General features: G+C 40.3%; 1 protein-coding gene across 1 annotated transcript; it reads right to left on the bottom strand.

Annotated features, from left to right (window-relative positions):
* Positions 1-800: 800 nt before the first annotated feature.
* On the bottom strand, positions 801-19,165 carry METAP2 (methionyl aminopeptidase 2). The gene is made up of 11 exons (XM_035336910.1): positions 18,880-19,165; positions 18,211-18,312; positions 14,878-14,943; positions 14,436-14,538; positions 7,948-8,109; positions 6,085-6,266; positions 5,908-6,002; positions 5,724-5,820; positions 5,178-5,281; positions 2,824-2,939; positions 801-1,597 (listed from the first exon to the last, which is right to left on the bottom strand). The coding sequence occupies exons 1-11, from the start codon at positions 19,046-19,048 to the stop codon at positions 1,345-1,347; spliced, it is 1,449 nt and encodes a 482-aa protein (XP_035192801.1). The 5' UTR covers positions 19,049-19,165; the 3' UTR covers positions 801-1,344.
* Positions 19,166-20,394: the final 1,229 nt, after the last annotated feature.

Here is a 20,394-nt window from a genome sequence, read left to right on the forward strand (position 1 = left end):
TTGCCTCCTCCCTCCCTGAGCAGGGCAGAGGGATGAAGAATTGATGTTGCAGTCAGCTTATAACACCACATCTCTGCCATTCCTTTTTCCTCTTGCCCTGCTCCATGTGGGGACCTTCTGTGGCATGCAGCCCTTCACAAACTGCTCCAGCATGGGCTTCTCACAGGCTGTAGTTCTTCACAGCTGCTCCAGCACAGGTCCCCTAGGCTGTAGTTCCTGCCAGACGACCCACTCCCACGTGGGCTTTCTATGGGCTGCAGTTCCTGCCAGAAGCTGCTCCCTGTGTGGACTCTCCACAGGCCAGATCCACCTGCTCCAATGGTCCTCCCCAGGCTGCAGCCTGGTTATCTGATCCACTGTGCTCCTCCACACGCTGCATGGGGGCAGCCTGCATCAGCATGGTCCTCTCCATGGGCTGCACCAGCACCTGGAGCACCTCCTCTCCTTCTTCACTGACCTTGGCATCTGCAGGGTTGTCTTTGTGTTCTTTCTCTTCTCTCCCAGCTGCTGCAGGGTGGTACAGCAGTGTTTGATTTTTTTTTTTTTTTTTAAAGCCTTTCTTAAACATCACGGAGGCACAAGCAGAATCACCCATTAGCTCATCTTTGGCCACTGGGGGGTCCCCTTTCCACACAGGTTGGAGCGAGCTCTAATCACGATGGGGCAGCTCCTGAACTCTTCTCAAAGAGACCACCCCTGCAGCCCCCCACTACCAAAACCTTGCCACAAACTGAATACAACATCAAAACGCAAAACTTTAAGGGTAAGAAAGTTCCAGTTTTGAGACAAGAAATGGCAAATCAAGTTTGTAAAATATTTAATAGAGCAGTTTCCCAGTAGACTCCTGACCAGAATCATAACCAGACTTCTAAAAAGTATATATATTTTTAGATCTGAAAATTTGTCTTTATTTTTTTTTTTTTTACAAAATGGATTCCAGGAAGTTTAAAAGGCAATATCAGAGGACTTAGGCGCAGAAATCAGGTGTAGTCATTCAAAGCATTCAAGTAGGAATATGGTAATATAAATATTTGAAAAGCATCTTTTATCATAAATGTTCAAAACAAAATGTATAACTCATTCCAAACTAAAAATTGAGCTTTATAGCACATATTTCCCTGAACAGAAAAAATAAGTAACTTTTGAAATATTTCTAAAGGCCTGAAAGCTTTTTCCTTGGTTAGTTACATTAGAAGACTTGCCTTTAATTAAATTACTTCCTTTCCAAATATGGAAAGTATTACATCAGTCCACTGTTAAAACAGACAATATGTTGCAAATTAATTCTGGTATAATATGTTCCAACAAAGCCTAGTGTATAAAGGTGCTGAGGTGGCTTTGAGTTTAGTAGTCATCTCCTCGGCTGACAACCTCTTTGCATGTTGGGCGCAACAGTATAGTGTGCTCAAACTGTGCTGTGTACGAGCCTTTGATGTCGCATAGGGGAGGATATGGATCCACTATACCCAAGTCGCACAGGTTCTTCAGTGCCATTAGGTATTTACTCTCTCCCAGGCGATCTAGCCATCTGCGGCAGAAGGCAAGAGTACCAAAGTTTTCATTGATAACGTTTAGCAAGTGTTTCGCTCTTGGAAGCCTAGGGGAAATCAAAGAAGAACATGTTTGAGAAGAAAGGGCCAACACCAACAAGCATGCACCACAGAAATAAAAAACACTTATTAAAAAGTAGTTCAGGTTCTGAAGCGTGTTAGGACTGTGCAGTCCTGGGATGTTTTTCTACATAGTCAGCTATTCTATTCACAAAAGAAAGTGCATTTTCCTACTGAGAAAAGACATCCTTCAAAACAAGCCTGAATGCTGCCAAGCACACTGGCCAACCATACCAAACAGACGAAGTTTCACTGTGAACATATCGCCCTCTAACTACCCAGGCAAGATGAAAAGCAATGACAGGAATTAGTCTCTTAAATATTAAAGGATGTCTTTGTTTTTTTTTTAGAGAAAAGCAGAATTCCTCCCCATCCAAGGTGGTTAATATTCTGAACTGATTTGGTAGTAAGTTCCGTGGTTTAAAATACTCAAGTTTTCCTTTTGAAGTCAAATACTTGATAAGTTTTTCATTCATATTTCTTACAATATATGAATGTCAACATTAGACATTTGTAGATAGACTAAGAAATAAACTAATGTCCAAACATCAGCGGTTCCTTTTCCAACCACTATGTTAAGTATACTCCCACCCCGTCTTTTTTCATATGATTAGATTGTTCTATGGAGACAGAAATATCTGGAATAGCATCTCCACCTGCTATGTTTCTAACCGTAACAGTCTTCAGAAGTCACAGTCCTAGAAATGTTAAAACATTTACATTTTCAGTGAAAACTGGAAAATAACATGCCATTTCATTCTACAGCAATACACCAAGCCTGAAATTTAAAAACCGCAAGATACCTACACAAACAAAACAAGTGACCTGAATAGCTCAGTATATTCTGGGAACAACACTAAGACAAAGACTATGGCACAAAACCATAATATTGATTTTTTTTTGTGTGTGTATACATTTTATATAGACTGATACACCAACAAGGCCTATATATTATTATAATGACCAAAATTCCTGAAGATCATGCATCTTCTCAATTTTCAGGGATGTTAGAATAGTTCTGCGTTGTTCCAGATTTACAATCTGAGCTCAGGTGCTTGTTTCAGAACACATTTCATAACAAGAACATTGCCGACAATACCCTTTGAATCCTTTGAAAGCATTCTTAATTAGTGAAGAAACGGTATCTTATCAAAGCTGAACCCAAAGAGGGTGGCAGCTGTAGCGCAATAAACTGAACAACAAAGACTCCAACCTTATTGGCACGTGCCCAACATCAAAGTTCTTCATATAATGAGAACACTCCATATCATCGTGAACAACACCTTTTCCTGTGCTACCAAAGGTTTCTATAGCATATACTTCACCTTCCTAAGAAAGAAGGAAAACAAAGGAACATGTTATAGTATGAAAATAAGCGACACCAGGCCATTCTGATAGAACTGCCTCAGTATAACAACCTATGAATACAAGTAATTACATGCAAATAGACTCAGTCACCAAACCAATTCAGAGGAAAAAAGTCAGCAAGGACACCTCACATGGTAAATTTGAAACAAAATTAGATATCAGCATGTTTCTAGTCACAGTTTGTCACGTCACTGCATCTAGAACGTTGAAGCATGTACCATAGCTATGAAACTACACTCTGCTGCAAAATATTTGCTGAGTGGGAGCAATTCTCCTTTGCCATTCAGATAGCAGTTCTAAGAAATGTATAGTTTAGACATAGCAAATAGAAGCTGATGACAAAGAATTACTGCACTGAGGAACTTCCTGCCCAATTTCTGCAAGAATTTTCTGGTAGCAGCTGCTAGCATAAACCCTTAACCTGCTCAATTCCATCCCAGAAGATGAATTTCTTCACCAAATGAAGGTGATCTACATCTGCAAGGGCATTATCAAAATTCTAGCCAAGAACATGCTGAAATGCCATTACATAAACTCCCTTCTGCCAAGTGCATTCACATATCCTTATTTGCAGGACTGTGAAAGGGACACAAACAGGATGGGGCATCAAACAACTGGAACCGTGGTTTTTTTTTTTTTTTCCAATTTATTAGAGTACTTTGAAAATAGGAAACCATATGAAAAAGAGTAACGCAGGCTTCAAATTAAATACAAACTCTTAAAGATGTCACTGAATACTCAACTGATCTAATAAAAACAAAGACAACCTACTCAAAATGTCACAAAAAAAAAAATTCACACCCACTTTTTCAGAATAAAGAAGCTGTATTCCTCTGTCACAAAAAACCTCACTGGGTTGCAGTTCAATACTATACTTAGCACAGTACAGTAAGAGCCTGGCAATGCTCCACATTCTTCACTGGCAAAACTCACTGTCTTTAGAGCTGTCAGACTGTGTCCTAAGTAACCTCCAGAAGCTGAAGATATTAAAAAAGAGTCTTCTCCCCAGTGTCTGGATATGCAATTAAAACAGCCTTAAAGCTCTGAAATCTTTAAGTAAGATTTTCTTAAAGAACACAAGTTTTATACTACTGATATACTAATGACAGATGATAAGCAAGACTTAGCCATTCATAAAGCTAAAACAAGGAGGGCATGATACAAGCAAGGGCTTTTTCCTCCTTGCCTTCCCAGTACTCTTTACCTTTTCTGAACACTCCTAGAAACAAGATGACAGCTAAAGATACATTTTTCTGCTCACAACATTAAAACAATAACTTCCGGGTAATGAGAGCAAGCCTATCTCAAAAACCAATGCTGTCCAGCCCATACCTGCTCCTATTCGGCTCCTACAAGTCTTATTTACTCTGACAGGCTTACTAGTGATCACTGCTTATCAGTGGTCAGGCTTAGAATTAAATTAAAAGCTTCTTACTGCATTACCAATCTTTTAAATCAGCTTTCTCATCTTGTTAGAACACAACCTTACATCAAAACAGTGGATAAATCTGAAGTTATGCATCTTATTACTGTCTTTTTAATTGGTATAGCTTGCTGCATCGTGTACAACAATCCCTCTTCCTCGATCCAAAACACTATTCAAACAGCACCTTTCACCTACCCTCTCACGTTAACTGAAGTATGCTCAACTATTTCACATCCGCAAAGAAAAATACACTGGAAGCTTTTCAAGACAGATGTCATATCTAGCCCTATTTGCAAAAAGTCATCCATAGCTACAACATTGCAGAAATATTTCCCAAGAATTACCTAGCAAGTGAAAATTGTTATTTTGTCTTTTTTACAGAGCAGACAAGAAAAAGTGAGTAACCAGCAAGTCCCAATAGTTTCCGTGCAGCCTCTGGTCCCTCAGGTTCACCCCAGTCTGAGTCCCTGTCCTTATCCCTGCTCCTAAGTGCAACATTCCAACTAACACATACACACTGAGAAATAAACACGACAAAGGTTTCCATAAGCATCACTAAGGGTGTTCAGACTGTTTCTCAGTGTCCATTAAAAAATTAAAAACTCAGTCACAAATCTATCACTCCGTTACAGGAACACTACACATTTGGAGTTTTCCTCTACAGTTATCAACCACCAGGATCACAAATATGACACATTAGGACCACACAGGAAATACTTGTTCTTGAAATGACAGTTGGGAAACTTCACAAAAAATTTACAAACTCTACTTACCTCCATTCTTGTGGCTTCTCCTCCTTTCACAATGGGCACGGTTTTTCCAGCATGTATCCTGTATGGCCCAATTGAGTGTCCATTCAAATTACGAATTGGTTTCACTTTTGAAGGAAAACATTAGTGTTACAGGCAGCTTCCTAACAAATCCTAAACCCTTCAACATAATTTGTCTTATTGGTCTGCATTAAAACTACAGCAGTGCCCCACCATATTGCATAGCAACTAAACACAAAACTACCCATACCTCTTGTACAAATTCCAGCCAAGTAGGACAATAGGAAGAGTTATTGACAAGCCAGACAGCAGGTATCACATTATTTGTGTATTTTGAAACAGTTTCTTATCCTTCATCTTACCTATTAAAGATACACTACTTGGAAGGAGAAGCAAAGAACATTCCTTCCAAGTACCACACGCCAGACAGAAACATGTATTTATGCAAGTTATGCATACCGTGCTTCTAGTACAGAGGTCTTTTCAGCATGATACAAACATATAAACCCTGAGAATCACTATCCTTACACAGTAAAGAAAAGAACCTGCCTTGGTACGTTTTGCCATCAATTTCAACTTCGTAGGACTCCATAACTTCTTGTATGGCCTCCCCCACATCACAGAGACGTACGTCTATTCCCGCACACTGAAAATGAAGCGCAAATATAAATGGAAAAATATTTGCACAGCTCACTGTAAAAGACTCGGTAGACAATTTGCATAACGATCATACCTTTATTCCAGTATTAGTGGCATCCTTTACAGCTTGTAATAGTCTGTCATATTTCGGATTGAATGTGACTGTAAAAGCACAGTCAATAATACGACCTGAAATCAGGAGAAGTTAATTAGTTTCGTAGTTTCTGCATTGAAAAATGTTTTAAAAATGTAATTCAAATGAGAAACTAACCACTAATATGTGTCCCAAAATCTATTTTGCAAATATCATCATACTGCAGCACTGTTGGATCTCCAGCGTTGGGCGTGTAGTGGGCAGCACAATTGTTCAGAGAGCACCCAGTAGGAAATGCAAGGCCTGCATTTAAGCCATTTTCCTTTATCAGCTTACGTGAGCAGTCTTCAAGTTTTTCACTGAAGGGCAGAGAAAAAGAAAAAAAAAAAGATAACAGGTTTCGTTATTTTTTATGATGACTTCAAATAAATTAAAGCAAAAACAAAACCTCAGAAAAATAGTCTTCATTTGAAATCTTTAAGTACTTCTACGCTAATTAGAAAGAGACCCTAGACTGGAAAACAAGCAGTCATTATCTTCGGTTCTGTGCTGTTTTTTCCACTCTTTTGTGGGCAACATCAAGCACTTCACTACTGTTTTTAATCTGAATTGAAAAGATGCATCTTTTATAAGCTACGTTTACCCTGCTCTTCCAGAGTAACAGTTAAAAAAATAAAGTTTGCCCAAACTGAATGCCCTACTTTTTTTTCTTGAAGTTATATCCTGGTAACTGTTAAAACAGCAGTAATAGTCTTCTAATTCATTAAAAAAAAATCCAATTAAAGGAGGACGGTATATTAATTTAAGGAATAACTGCAATAAAAATAAAACCTTACGAGACTAGCACTTGTCCTTGGTTTTTGTCTACTCTGAAGTTTTTGGCCACTGGAAGGCTACAGATGGCTGTCCATCAGTGTGTACCCCTACAGTCACTGTGAATGATGCAAACTGCAACTTGCATCAGTGCGGCATATTCTGATTTCATTTAAGAAAGCTATTCACTCAGAGCAGTCTGGAAAAATAAAAGAGCTTATTTTAATAGGCAAGTCCCCACAGCCTTAAGTATTCTAGGAAGAAAAGTCATGTTTTGAGAAAATCGTTGCTTATAACTAAAATAGTCAAACTATGCACTCAACGTGACAGATTTGTTTCAGCCAGAGTACTGATTACTGAGGCAGCTGTCTTTCGCTTTCCCTGATGGCATATTATTACCTTCCACTACCCCTCACACAGTTGTTTTGGGGCTCAGCTCTGATAAGCTTTCTTCCTATCTTCCTTGTCAGCACAGTCCTCTGCTGTATCAGGCTGAAAGCACCTGTATTTGGAAGCTAAACTCTCCTGGATTTGCGTAATACTCTGACAGTAGACATTCACTCCAGATAAACTGAATGACAGAGAAAGGAATAGCTGGAAGAGTCAAGAGAATCTGTCTAGGCATATTATTTCTTTAAACTGTACCTTAACCAAATTCATGTATATTTTAACCAATTTGTTCAGTTATTTCTTACCAACTGAGAATAATACAAGTAGTTTTTTTGTGTTCCTGCAGAAACGTTTGTCAGGGAAGATGAAATACAGATGAAATGCCCCTGCCCTGGACTGCATGTGTACCTGTGCAGTTACTTCCCCAACTCCCAGCCACAGACTGCACCTGCAATGCTTGTCCATGTAACATTTCACTTACAATTCTGACAGAGTGAGAAAAGCTACTGCTAGCTATCACCGCTTCTCTACACTGCTGCAGAACTTACATGCATGAGTAGCAAGGGCAGAGAACAATAAAGTCAAGCTCAAAGTAACTGAGCATAAATGAAAACTGTTTGGCATTCAGTATGATCTCAGGCCCTGTAGAGCTGCATAAGCCATGAATCTGCTATAAGAGGAAACTTGAAATAACTCCGTGCATACTTCAAACTAAAATCTCTGCAACACTCATGACACAGTCAATTAAGTACACAAATTTGAAACTAAATCCCTCCCTATGCTGGAGAAAGAAGAAAAATCAACAGCAGAAGTCTTTGAGAAGATTTATGTCCTCACCAGATTTCTATCATCGTCATTCCAGGTTTTATCCAGCTCATAACATATTTCCTCACTTGTCTGTGTGCCTCTGCAGCCTCCCGAAAATCATTCCAGATCTCCTCACTGGCTTGGTCTAGCGCTTTCTTTTCTTCACTGGTTATTCTCCAAGCTGCAGTTCGCCTTCAAAATAAAGCATGTCATGAAAAGTTATTGCAACTATAACCACAGTAGAAGTTACAATTTCTGTCTAAACTGCAAAGTGGTTATTAACCAGTCAGGCCTGCATTCTAGCTCAACAGAAGACATCACCATTTATACCATTTTCAGAATAAAGGAAGCCTATAAAAATTAATCAGCACCACATACTGGCACCTGTGAAAGGTGTTAACCCTGCAGCCAAAAGAATTAATTATGCATACATGTAAGTTTAACTCGGTTATACTGCAAACCAAATTATTCCCCTTAGGTTTTTGAAAGCCTTACCTTCCAACCTTCCCCAAATCCCAAAGCAGTGTTTTTGAACGATGCATGCTGCTCTTCACAGAGACAGAACAGGCTATAAAATTCATACCAACGCGCTCAATTGTACCCTGAGTGCAGCAGTACAACTCGCTGCAACACGCTCTGCTCAGGCAAGAGGTTTCTTACCTGCAAGATTTTACTTTCATTCTAGCAGTGCTCAGAGAAGAATCTTGGCACAGAAGCTACTTGCCCAGAAACTGTCACGGACGCAGACAATAAGCTCCTTCAAAATTTAAAAGCCTGCAGTGTCAGCAATGTTTTTGCCCAACCTCAGAATATTTATGCAACTATACTTCATGCAGTGCACAGTAACTATGACACCTGCCAGGAAGCTACTTTCTGGATTTGCTGGACTGTGAATTAACATTTGTTACAGGAAAATACCATTATCCCGGAACTTTCTCTCTTCTCTCTGATAGGTTCACAGAACAAATACAAGAATAATTTTGAATACAACACTAAATATAAGATTCATTTTGAGTATTTTTTATTCTACAAGAGACCATACAACTACAGTTCCAAGAGGAAAAATAATTTAAGCACTCTATCAACTGTCAGAACCTAATTAAATGACTAGTTTTCTGACTATGAAACAGAGATTACCTTCAAATAGTGAAGCTGAAGCCCTGTAATGACAAAGAAAACCCTAACGATGACTCAAAGAGCTTTGTACACCTTGTGCGGGAGGAATACTACTAAAACCAATAAGCATCTGCACATCCTCATGGGTAAGTCATAAAGGAAAAGCAATGGAGGACGAGATAGGCCAAAGATGCTGAACTATGCTAAAGCTTCTGAAACGTGAAAGCAACTTTTACCTTTATACGAAGTGGGCTGATTCCAAGCAATTGAGTATGCAGAGTTAAAGGATTACTTTCTGAAACCCGGAAGTGTAGTAACTTATCAGTGTCATAGATATTTAATTCAGCTCCACTATCAGAGTTTTCTTCATAGCCAAAGAACAGGTATGAGTGAGCAGAGAGACTCAAAGAGTTGTAGTAAATGGGGTTGTATCAGCCTGGCAGCCAGTCACTAGTGGGGTTCCTCCACAGAGCTCCATTTCAGGGCCAGCTCTCTTCTGTGTCCTCATCAATGACTTACATGCAAGACTAAGTTTGTGGATGACACTAAATTGAGAGGAGCTGCTGACTCCTTTCAGGGCAGAGGCCGCAGAGAGATCTCAACAAATTAGAGGGCTGGGTGATCACGAACTACATGAAGTTTAACTACAGCAAGTGCTGGATTCTGCACCTGGGAAGGGGCAACCCTGGACATGGATAAATGAGGGGAGATGAGAGGCCAGAGAGCAGCCCCACGGAAACGGGTCTGGGGGCTTTGCTTGACAAGAAGTTGACTCTAAAGCAAGAGCAGTGCAAGGAGAGAAATTCCATTCTCACCGTTCTGAGCAGTCTTCTTGCTCAAATGAGCGCTGTACGTACTGCCCTTAACTCACAGAACTTGCCTTAAAACTGATAAATTCCACCAAAACAAGGCAACATGGTGCAACACCTGAGTCTGCTCGCTGCACTTCGAAATTGGACTACAGCCAGCAGACTAGTCATGTCACATGAGACAGAGAAAGCACGCTGCAGAAAAATGATAGGGAGATGGACGCAAGGGTCCTTCCCAACTGCCCCGGGTTCCAGCAGGGAACACCCTCCGGGAGCAAGAGCTGCTGCCAGCCTGGGCAGCTGCTCTACCAACAGTCGTGGCCTTAAGTGCAAACTCCAGCACACTGGCAGGAAACTGTTCTCACTCTATCATACTCTATTTCAGTGGACAGTCACTTTGTGCGAGACAACTAGGGGACAAAGTAACCTTTACAGTTAGAAGTATTTTATCAGACCCCAAGTATTTTGCTGCCAAACTGCCACCTGGGAGCTTAGGAAAGGAGGCTACTAGAAATCCTGATCCACTTCAGGACACATGAAGGTAAAAGGAAAAGATAAAACAAAGATCAGTTAAACAGACAGAGGTCCACATCAAATATCCCAACAGCTAACAGGTATAGGAGTAGGTAACAAGCTTTTCTGAAGAGTTTCCTAATGTGCTGGCTACCACATAAATCAGCTTAAGAAGTCCACCTCCTGCTCCAAGCTGTTCCTACCTTTCACTCCAGTTCACAGCCCTCAGTTGTCACTAGTACAACTTTTCATAGGATTGTGCTGTAAAGTAGATTTTTAGTGATCAAAGATACGAATCCTACAAAAGAATTCCTTCAAATTAATTAAACCCAGATAATAGCATAGAGACAGAAACAAACAAGTAGGGACAAGAATTTCTTATACCAGCTTTACCAAATCATGAAAAACTGCTTATAGTTTTCCTGCCCTTCGTGCAGTCATTTCAGTTCTAGCATCTTTAAAAATGCAAGCCTTCAAATAGAACTCAATATCCGAGATATAAAAACATCAGAGCTCTTAGTCTGTCGCCTATATAAAAATTGATTCTTTGCTATTGTTTCCCCTGAAAATTGAACGATACCCATTTTTAGTTCAACTTCCCACACAAAATCAAGAATTCTAGGTTGATGAGAGGTAACTTTAGAAAGTATGTGACATGAAGAGTTAAGAGTACAGACCTTTTTTGAAATCAAAGACAAAAACTGGCTGACCTCAGCACAAACAGCAGAGGTGGCACGAAGATGCCACACCAATATAAAAAAAACTATTAATCTGAATAGGAAATATTTTAGTGTTTATGTCAGCCACTAATTTCAGTAACTGCTTATGCTAGGAAATGCTGAAGTAGCACCATTAAGATTTTAGTATTTAAAGTAGGAATGAAACTAAGCAAATTTAAGCAAATTATAAAAAGAACCTAATTCAGGTTCCTTAGAAGAGTATATTCTTCTTTCACTCTCAGAAAAAGAACATTTTCAGTTCAGAAAAGATGCTCCACTTATATCCTGCTAGAAAAGCTTTTTTCAAATGAATAGTAGCAAACCCAGAGCTAAACATTTAATCTTCAATAGCTGGCTAAGGAACTGAGGTGTAAAAATCGTATGTCATTTGTTAAAAAGCTATGAACATGCTTGCTATGTTTATAATCTAATGTCCTGAAGTACTTACACGATGCCCTTCTGACATATGCATACACAAACACATGACTCTTAGGCAAGAAAGAGTCATTCCTGGATCAGCCCTTCAGGACTACCCTGTGAAAGCCCTGTCATTAGCATGCCGCGCATACAAAGAAGGCAGTCATTTACAAATAAATATGAACATACCTTGTGATCAAACTGGAGTCATTAGAGAGAAGAAAAGGCTTCCTCAAAAAGATGTTTTAATTTCTTGAAAGTGAAACCATATTATCTGTGAGTACCTGAACACCACTTATAGGATGTACTGGACTCTGGACTACATTGCATACTCTCTATAAAAAATAGGCAATGGCTTTAAACAGCTCCTAAGTGTTTCAAAATACTTTTTGAAAAAATAACATTTATATTTTGGAAAGCATTGTTTAACCTCTGCCCTCCCATTTGTACTTGCATTTCCAGAGTTTTGATCCAAAACTTCCTGGGAAGTTTGTGAAATCTTATTTGGTCTTTTCGTTCAGACTTTCATGCGTTTCAAGCTGATTGCCTTCCCCCACCCTCCATACAAATAAAAAATTACCTTCCACAACACTTTCCATAGGAAGAGTCAGGAAGCTCGCTCAAGCTGGTTGGTATATTTTATTTACTAACAAAGCATAAGGCAATGGTAGCACTCTGTGAAACGTAAGGATGCAGATCTCTGTTCTAGTACACCACTAGAAGGTATTGCTTGTTTAGTGAAATTGCACATTATTCCCATGCCACTATGAAGTGTAAAAGACAGTGCAAGTTGTAATACCTACATATCCATACAAAGACAAGTGAATTACAGAATATGGCACTTAGGCTTTTAAATTCAGCTCTCACTAAACTCTCTTCTACTCCGTGACTGACATGTCCTTACAAAGGAAGAAAAGAACAGGAGACAAACTTTTTAGGCTACCTTTTCCTCTTTAGTTTAACCACAGATCCAGTTTGGGACTACAATTATTAGTTTCCATTATCTCAATCAAACAGCCAGAAGTTTTCAAACTCAGGACAAACTATCTGTTATAAATAAATTGTCTCCTTCACTCACTCCAATAGTTTCAGGGAAAAATATTGTTACATTTTAAGAACATTTTCCCCCTCCCATTTTGAAAATAAGGTATAAAAGGCCTATACATAGAGGAAACAAGTATAAGGAATAAATTATATTACTGACAAAACACTAATTAGTGACATAAGAATAGGAGTCCACAGGGGAACAGTGAGCTGACAGCATGCAAATTCACTGCTGTGTATCTGTTACCACCTTTAAGAGCTTAGAAATGGAAGCTACAGAGGCCAGTGAAGTGACTACCGGGCAGGTCTTCCCTCTTTGTAGTGCACAGCAAAGACAAGAGAGTTCCACACATGAGAAGGATAAATGGAGGAACTTCTTTCAGCTGCCTGTTTGTGCAAACCAGAGCTGGAAATGCATATGAAAAACAGCCCTGTTTGAGGAGCTTTCACTAATCATCCCACAACCATTGAAATTCCCTTCTACACCAAACCTACAGTTAGCAATTTGATGTGTGGAAAGCAAGACTAATAATAATAATAATATATATATATATTTTTTTTTTAAAAAAAACAACCTTCAGTAAATGTTCACAACTAGGAAGAAAACTATTAAGTGTTGGAGTACTTAGACATCCATACAGATCATCTGGTGGTTTTAGAAAAAGGAGTATTTTATTATGTTCCTTCTATTCCTTTAACATGACCTGGAACATTTCATTTTTATTTATCTCAAATAGCCACAAAACATGTCCCATAAATTCATTTAATCAGGGGGGAAAAAAAGGAAAACTCGTAGGAAGAATCCTGTTAACTAGGGACTTGACTTTGAGTTGGATCAAATCATTGAAACAAGATTTCCTTCTTAAGCACTGATTTATAAAGCAAAAAAAGAGCAAGGTTTTGTTTTGTTTATGGCTATTAATATAAATTAATGTAATTAATTCTAACAATATAATAATATTTTCCTGGCAGTTTACCACCTGGCACATCAATGAGTACCTGCCAAGAGTCCATCTTTATTATTCACTTTTCCTAAATCCCCCAGGATTGGGGGCATTATTTAGCAAAAAATAAATAAATAAAACAGAAACAAATCAAAAAATTTAGCTGTTCTCTCAGTCAGTTAACATCAGGTTTATTCACACTCCACAATTGCCACCTAAGACTCTCCATACTGTTTCTTCTCTGTCTAGAGTTCTCCCTCTTTTATTTTTTCAATATCAGGAGGGAGGGGGAAAAAGAAATGAAGAAAAAAAAACTGAGCTCATCTGTCATACTAGGAATACACTAGAAAGATGCAGTTATTTTATGATCAAAATCTCTCTCCAACCTCTACCCTTAGAAAAATCTCTTGCAAAATTATTTGTGTTCAGAAACTTTCACCTCAAGGAGTAAATATACTATGAAGAAAAGCAGTTAAAATCATATTCTACACTTCAGTTAGTACTTCCGACTACAAGAAAGCAAACTCCAGAAGTTACTAAAATATGAAGTTACTTCTGGCATGCAACGTGAGAAATTCTCCCCCAGAACTGCTGCATAACTATCTCCCATCTCTCTAAATTTCAAACTTTCTCACAACTCCCAACAAAATTTCTCACAAGAAAAGTTATACCACATTTTTCTTGCAAGCAGTCTACTGTTGGTCCCTTGGCCTCAAGGCTCCCTGCCTCATGGCAGTTCTGCTCATGAAGGCCATACTTCAATTAAAAGGGCAAGGATGGAAGAACAGTTCCGGTCTGAAGACCTCCATTCAGTAAGTTGTTAGATGATCCAATTAAAAAAAAAAAAAGGCACCTTACAAATCAATTCTAAATTTGTTCACTTAGTTCCACATTAAACGTTTGCAATTCAACACAGCTAGATGACAGTATTTACTTTTTACACTTAAAGTACTCACCCATCTTGCGTTGGTGGATATTCACATTCTTCTCCCTTTGGGTATACGTTGCTGGGAAATAACTCACATATTGGAATAGAAGGTGGATCTGTCTGGACTTTAGCTGTTGAGTAGAATTTTTAGAAGTTTTACATACAGTACAGGGGAAAGTCTAAGCATCTTATTTCAACCTTCAAAGTTAAACAACACAAGTTATTTAAGATCTCCTTTCTAGAATTTGGGCTTCTACCCAGAAAACATCCCATCATGATGCTCTCATATGACTTCATTTAGCCAATGCTCAAGGTGGCATTCAGGAACATCAGAAAGAAGAAAACTCAGCCAAAGTCTACAGACCCAAACCACATCCCAAAATTTGTTTCAACTGCCAAGCACAGCACTTACACAGGCTTAACCAAAAATTTATGCGAAGTCTATATTTATTTTTGTGCTTGATACCTACGTCCTTTCTTCTTTTTCTTCTTCTTCTTCTTTTTCCCTGTTGCTCCATCTCCTTCACCCTCACCATCTACAAAGAAACAAAGTGATGAACATCAAACGACTTTAAAGAACCAAACAATTTTGAATGGCATGCAAAAGCATGTCAACAGTCTGGAAACATTTCTTTCACACCAAAATTTAATGGATTAAAAATATCCAGAAGCTGCCACCAAACCTTTAGCATTTTCAGTCCCCACACTAAGCACAAATTTAAGAAAATACTTCCAAAAGTTGACGACTTGAACATACTGCCGATCATGGAAAGAGTTCTCAGAAAGTCCTCCTTCAAATACCACTCTTCTCAATTCACCCAAAATGATGCCTGGGGTGGAGGAGGGCATTAGAGAGAACTATTTTAGACATAGCAGCTAAAAAAAGAGTTAGGAACCAATGCTTCAAACACATCTTCTGCTGCTTCAGCTAAAGGAACTTACTGTACAACACAACAAAAAGCAGTAATGAGTACGATGACAACTCTTCGGTCAGAAGGAATTCAGTCTGGACATAACAGGAGAAGTCACAACCAGCAGCGAGTTGAAAGCACCGATTGTGCACGCAAGCACCAAGAATCGGTCAAACCATATTACATTCACACTTGGGAGTTAACAATAACCCTGCAGACTTCACATTTGCTACATCTGATGCTTAGTTACACAAGGAAGTGCTTATCTAACGTGATGGTATCTGACTAAACATTCTGGACCTACCCACAAGTTTATTTCAAAATGGTTAAGTGGTAGTCACCTACATTGAGAACATTTACATTTATTTAAAGGGAAAAGTAAAATTTAAAGACCTTCTGGAGTCAATCAACTCAAAACGTTACTATTTTTAATGCATTTATACAGAAAATTGCATTTGCTCATTTATTAAAAAACAAAACTGACCAGCTGTCCCAGTCACTAGATGTCGACTCTTGTGATAGTCAGTGTCACCCAAATATTTATGTGGTACTGACTGTTGTAACGCTGCAGATGGGAAAAAAAAATAAAAATAAAATAAAAAAAATCAAAAAATGTGTCTACCCTCAGCCTATTTCATCATCAAGTACTTTTTTTTTTTTTACTTTGAAAGTTAAAAAAAAATGAAGGCATAAATACTTTATGACTACGATGCAGTCCAGCCTAACAGATTCTCCATTAAGCAGTATTTCATATGCAGCTGACAATACTTAACAGTGCATATGTTATTTGTTTATAATGTGGTACGTTTCCACATTTCTTTCGACCCTGAGCTGTGCTCAAACCAAGAAATGAATTAGACATGACTCTAGTTTAATCAGAGGGATTTTTTTTTTAGATCCTTAGGCCTAAACTGCACAAACAAAACATTTCTTTTTTAAATGTTATCACTGTTGCTATTTGCTTATCATGGCTTTTTCATACACCACTGCACATGAATCTGTCATTTGCAAGCAAAACTGACTGGGCCTATGCTTTCATGTCCTTGAAGACTGCTGCAGAATAACTGTGCTGCCAGAAACATAACTACTGCATCTGACTAATACCCCGTTTGTCTTCAGGTTGTTTAGCTGGCATTGAAAAAGAAAAACCTTCACCAGAAAAGCAATTTAAGATCACTGTGAAACTGAAGCCCATCCTTATGTTATTGTGGTATAGATATTTAATAACTTACCCCACCGCTATGCATAAATGTTATCTATTCACTGCAACGGAAACCTTAAAAGCACTTCCTAATTGCTCACGGATTTCAAAAAGCACATAGGCTTATTTCTGAGGCTACCCAGTTATGGATTAAAAAAAAAAAAAAAAAAAGAGGTGGTAATTTTATTGGTTTTGATCTAATGTCTAAAGGAACACCTCTACAACTATGCTATTACTACAACTACACTATTAAGATGTCAAGTTGTGATTACCAGTACAGGCAAGAACATGCAGTTGTCTTCAAAAAAAAAAAAAAAAAGGGGGGGGGGGGAAACGGGAGGGAGAATTTTTCCCCCCCATAAGAAATACTGTTATTTTTCTAAAAATATATGCAGGTCTAATATGTGGAAAATAGAAAATTATTATTTCAGTGACAGCACCACTTTACATTTGCAGTTTTTAAATACTTTCTAATACCGCAGTACTAATCGATAGTACTGTAGAAAGCATAAAGAAAATACTTGTTGAAAGAACACTGTATTTCATCTACTAATAACAATATTTCCCTGAGATGTAGCCATAACAATACTAATCTAAGAATTCTTTCCATTGTATGAAATTTTCACTATCTTCCTCCATACTGCCTAGGGTACTATAGCAAAGCACATATTATCTTTCAACTCTGTAACCTGACATACAGCATTAAAGAAATAATCCATCAGAATAGACTTCTCAGCAAAATTAGTTATATAAAACTGAATGCTGCATGTAGTTTATTACGTTCAGTATATTCAAAGTTTTATAAATGCCAACACTTACGTATCTCTCAAAAGAAGTTTCTGCACCTGCTTTATTCAATTAAACTCTGGAATGCCGAATCCCACCAACAATCTACTAATTAGATTACTGAGCACGATATGGAACGTTTTAGGGTGCTGAGACAACTTTTAGTGCTGATTCCCGAGAAGGAGACTAAATGAGTAACTTGAGAAATATATTTTCTTAAAAGTCCATTTCTATTTAACACCACCCATCAAAATGAAGAAAACACAGCATTTTTTACTCTCTGATATTTCCACAGAAAGTTGCATCCAGCTTGGATTTCAATACCAGACACTTCAAAGTTATTTGTTTTGAACATCACCAGTGTAGCATTGGCAACACGCAAGGTGTACGCCTTGCCTGTGTGTTAATCTCTCCCCAGTTCAGTTCTAATGAAAAAAAAATCGGGATTACAGACAACATGTCAAGTCACTGGTAACGACTCCAAGACATCAAAGTGCTCCCTTGCAATTTTCTATTTTTTGTTCTAAACCAAGAATACAAGAGATAATTTTGGAACATAACTTCATGTTATGTTCCCCATGGTAATGTTGCCCATGGTAATGCAAATAAGAGCAATTTATAGTTTGCTGTATCTTAAGGTTTCTCTATGGAATAAGATCCTTGAAAACAAGATGCTTTAACAACTCCTGTGATCACTTGAACGTATATGGTGATCACTTAAACGTATATGCACGCATGACAGCTAAATTGTTGCAAAAAAATAAGTGTATATACAGCTGCATCTCATTTTTCCCAAACAAAAATACAGACCTCTGTAGATTTTTTTTTTTTTTTAAAGGGAAGTTCAGGAAAACATTGAACCTGGAAGCGTCACATGAAAAAAAAAAAAAAAAAGTTTCACTTGCCTTCATCATCATCATCTTTGTCTTTGTCCTCCAGTGTTTGCTTATCCAATTGTTTTGCTACATCATCGAGGGCACCTTCCGCTTCTTTATCTGTTTCTTGTCCTGTTTGTAAAATTAAAATACGGCTTATGATACAATTACAGCTCTATGGCAGAAGGCGATAGTCCCCAGATATTTTCTAAAATACTGTGCTGTTCTCATCCTATGGATGTCCTATGGATACCGGGCCATAGCAATTTATTTTTTAAAGCAGTGTGTAAAGCAGGGCCCGACGGGCTGTTACTGAAACTCGTGCATGAAAGGCACCTTACCCAAACACTTCTTACTTTTTCCTGCCAGAACCCAACGCTTGCTGGCGCAGCCCCAGCCTGCCTTTGCGAGATAAAACGGGCGCCAGGCTCACAAACGCCCGACCACGGCGACCTGCCGGCCTGCTAACGCAGCCCCGGGCCGTAGCTCCCTCACCCGGCCCTGCCGCAGCTCCCGGGGAGGCGGGAGGGCGAGGCAGAGGGCAGCGAGGCTCCCCCCCTCCGCCGGCACCTGCCCTGGCCCTGCGGCTCCCCCTCGGCTCACACCGGGCCGGCGCCCCCCTCCCCAGGGCCGGGCCCCCCCGGCCCGCCGCCGCCCCGCGCGAGGCCGCCAGCCGGGGCTCCGCGCGCCGTCCCCTACCCGCGGGCCCCGCTCTGCCCTTCTTCTTCTTCTTGCGCTTCTTCCTGGCGCCATCCTCCGCGCCGAGCCCCGCCGCGCCGCCCTCCGCGCCCTCCTTGTCGTCGGGCTCCGGCGGCAGCTCGCCGTTGAGGTGCTTCTCCGCCTCGGCCGCCTGCCCCACGGCCGCCATCTCGCCGCGGCCGCGCCGCCTCCCGCACACGCTGCGAGCGCCCAGCGGCGGGGCCGGCCCTCCGCTCTATGGCGGGCGCGGCGCACGCCGGGAAGGCTGGAGGCCTCCGCCGGGAGGCGAAGAGGAAGAGGAGGAGGAGGAGGAGGAGGTGGCCTCCCCGCAGTCTTCCTCCTCCTCTTCCTCCTCCCCGCGCACCGCCCTCGGTTCCTCCCGCGTGGGGCTGCCGCCGGCGGCCCCATGAGTCCGGGGGAGCGCGGCCCTGCGGGGCTCCTCTTGGCCTCCTGCCCCTCCCGGGGGGCTGCGAGGTTTGGTTCGGGAGTGGAGCTGGCTGGCGAGCCGGCCGCTGCCGTGAGGGAAAGTTCCAGAAGTGCAGGCTGAGAGCCAGGAGCGGAGCGGTACCCGGGCCTCCTCAGCACCGATCTCCTCGGGAAATGCAATAAAATAGGAAAACGAAAACGCTGAAAGCATAGCGGTCCTTCTTCAGTAGGAACACCTGCAGTGAGAGGTTTCACAGTGTTCATAGGCACTACGCTTGAAAAAGGCCAAACATACTATGCCATGTGAGAGGGAACTTGTACAGAAAATATATAAATAAATAAACTTTTTCCAAATCCCATGGATCAAAACAAGGAAAATTGTAATACGCAGTCAAGGGCACTGCCTTGACCCATTTCCAGAAGGACCTGAGATGCTATAAAACCAGGAAAAAATACCCATATTACCACCATTTGCTAATGGCTCATTAAATCAGCATAATTCTTAACCTTCTGACAGGTTTTCTACTGATACACCATTCTTGCCAAAAATACAGTTCTTTTTTCTTCCTTACTAGTACATCTTAACGACTGTTGCTCTAGCTGTATTTACAGTGCGTGGTATAACATAGTGTCAGGATAATTTATAACACATAAAGGTCATGAATGGGCCTTATCCTGCACAGAGGTGGTTTAAAAGGCTTTTGCATCCAGGTCTTGGCTTGGGAATAGCGGTAGTGCCTTGCTGAGGCACAAATTCTCCCCCCTCGGCCTCGCTGTGACCAGCTGTTCGCCTCTGTTTTTCCCTCACCGCTTCCAAAGATGAGGCTGAAGCTCCAGTGCTGACCAGAGGAGCTCCATGCCAGGCTGTGCAGGGTCACAGCAGCATGTTCTCTGGTGCTTTTGCTTGCGAGAGCACTCAAGCGTGGATGCGTGCAGCCGGGCACAGGGAGTTATTTAAATGTTATCTAACACTTCGCTGCTGTTGTCCCCGCTACAGTCAGATTTAACGTGGTCTGAGGCTGATGAAGAGAGCCATCAAGGTTTGGATTGGGTATTAGGAAAAGGCTCTTCACCGAGAGGGCGGTCGGC

This window comes from Oxyura jamaicensis, chromosome 1 (assembly GCF_011077185.1).
Source record: "Oxyura jamaicensis isolate SHBP4307 breed ruddy duck chromosome 1, BPBGC_Ojam_1.0, whole genome shotgun sequence".
NCBI lineage: Eukaryota > Metazoa > Chordata > Aves > Anseriformes > Anatidae > Oxyura > Oxyura jamaicensis.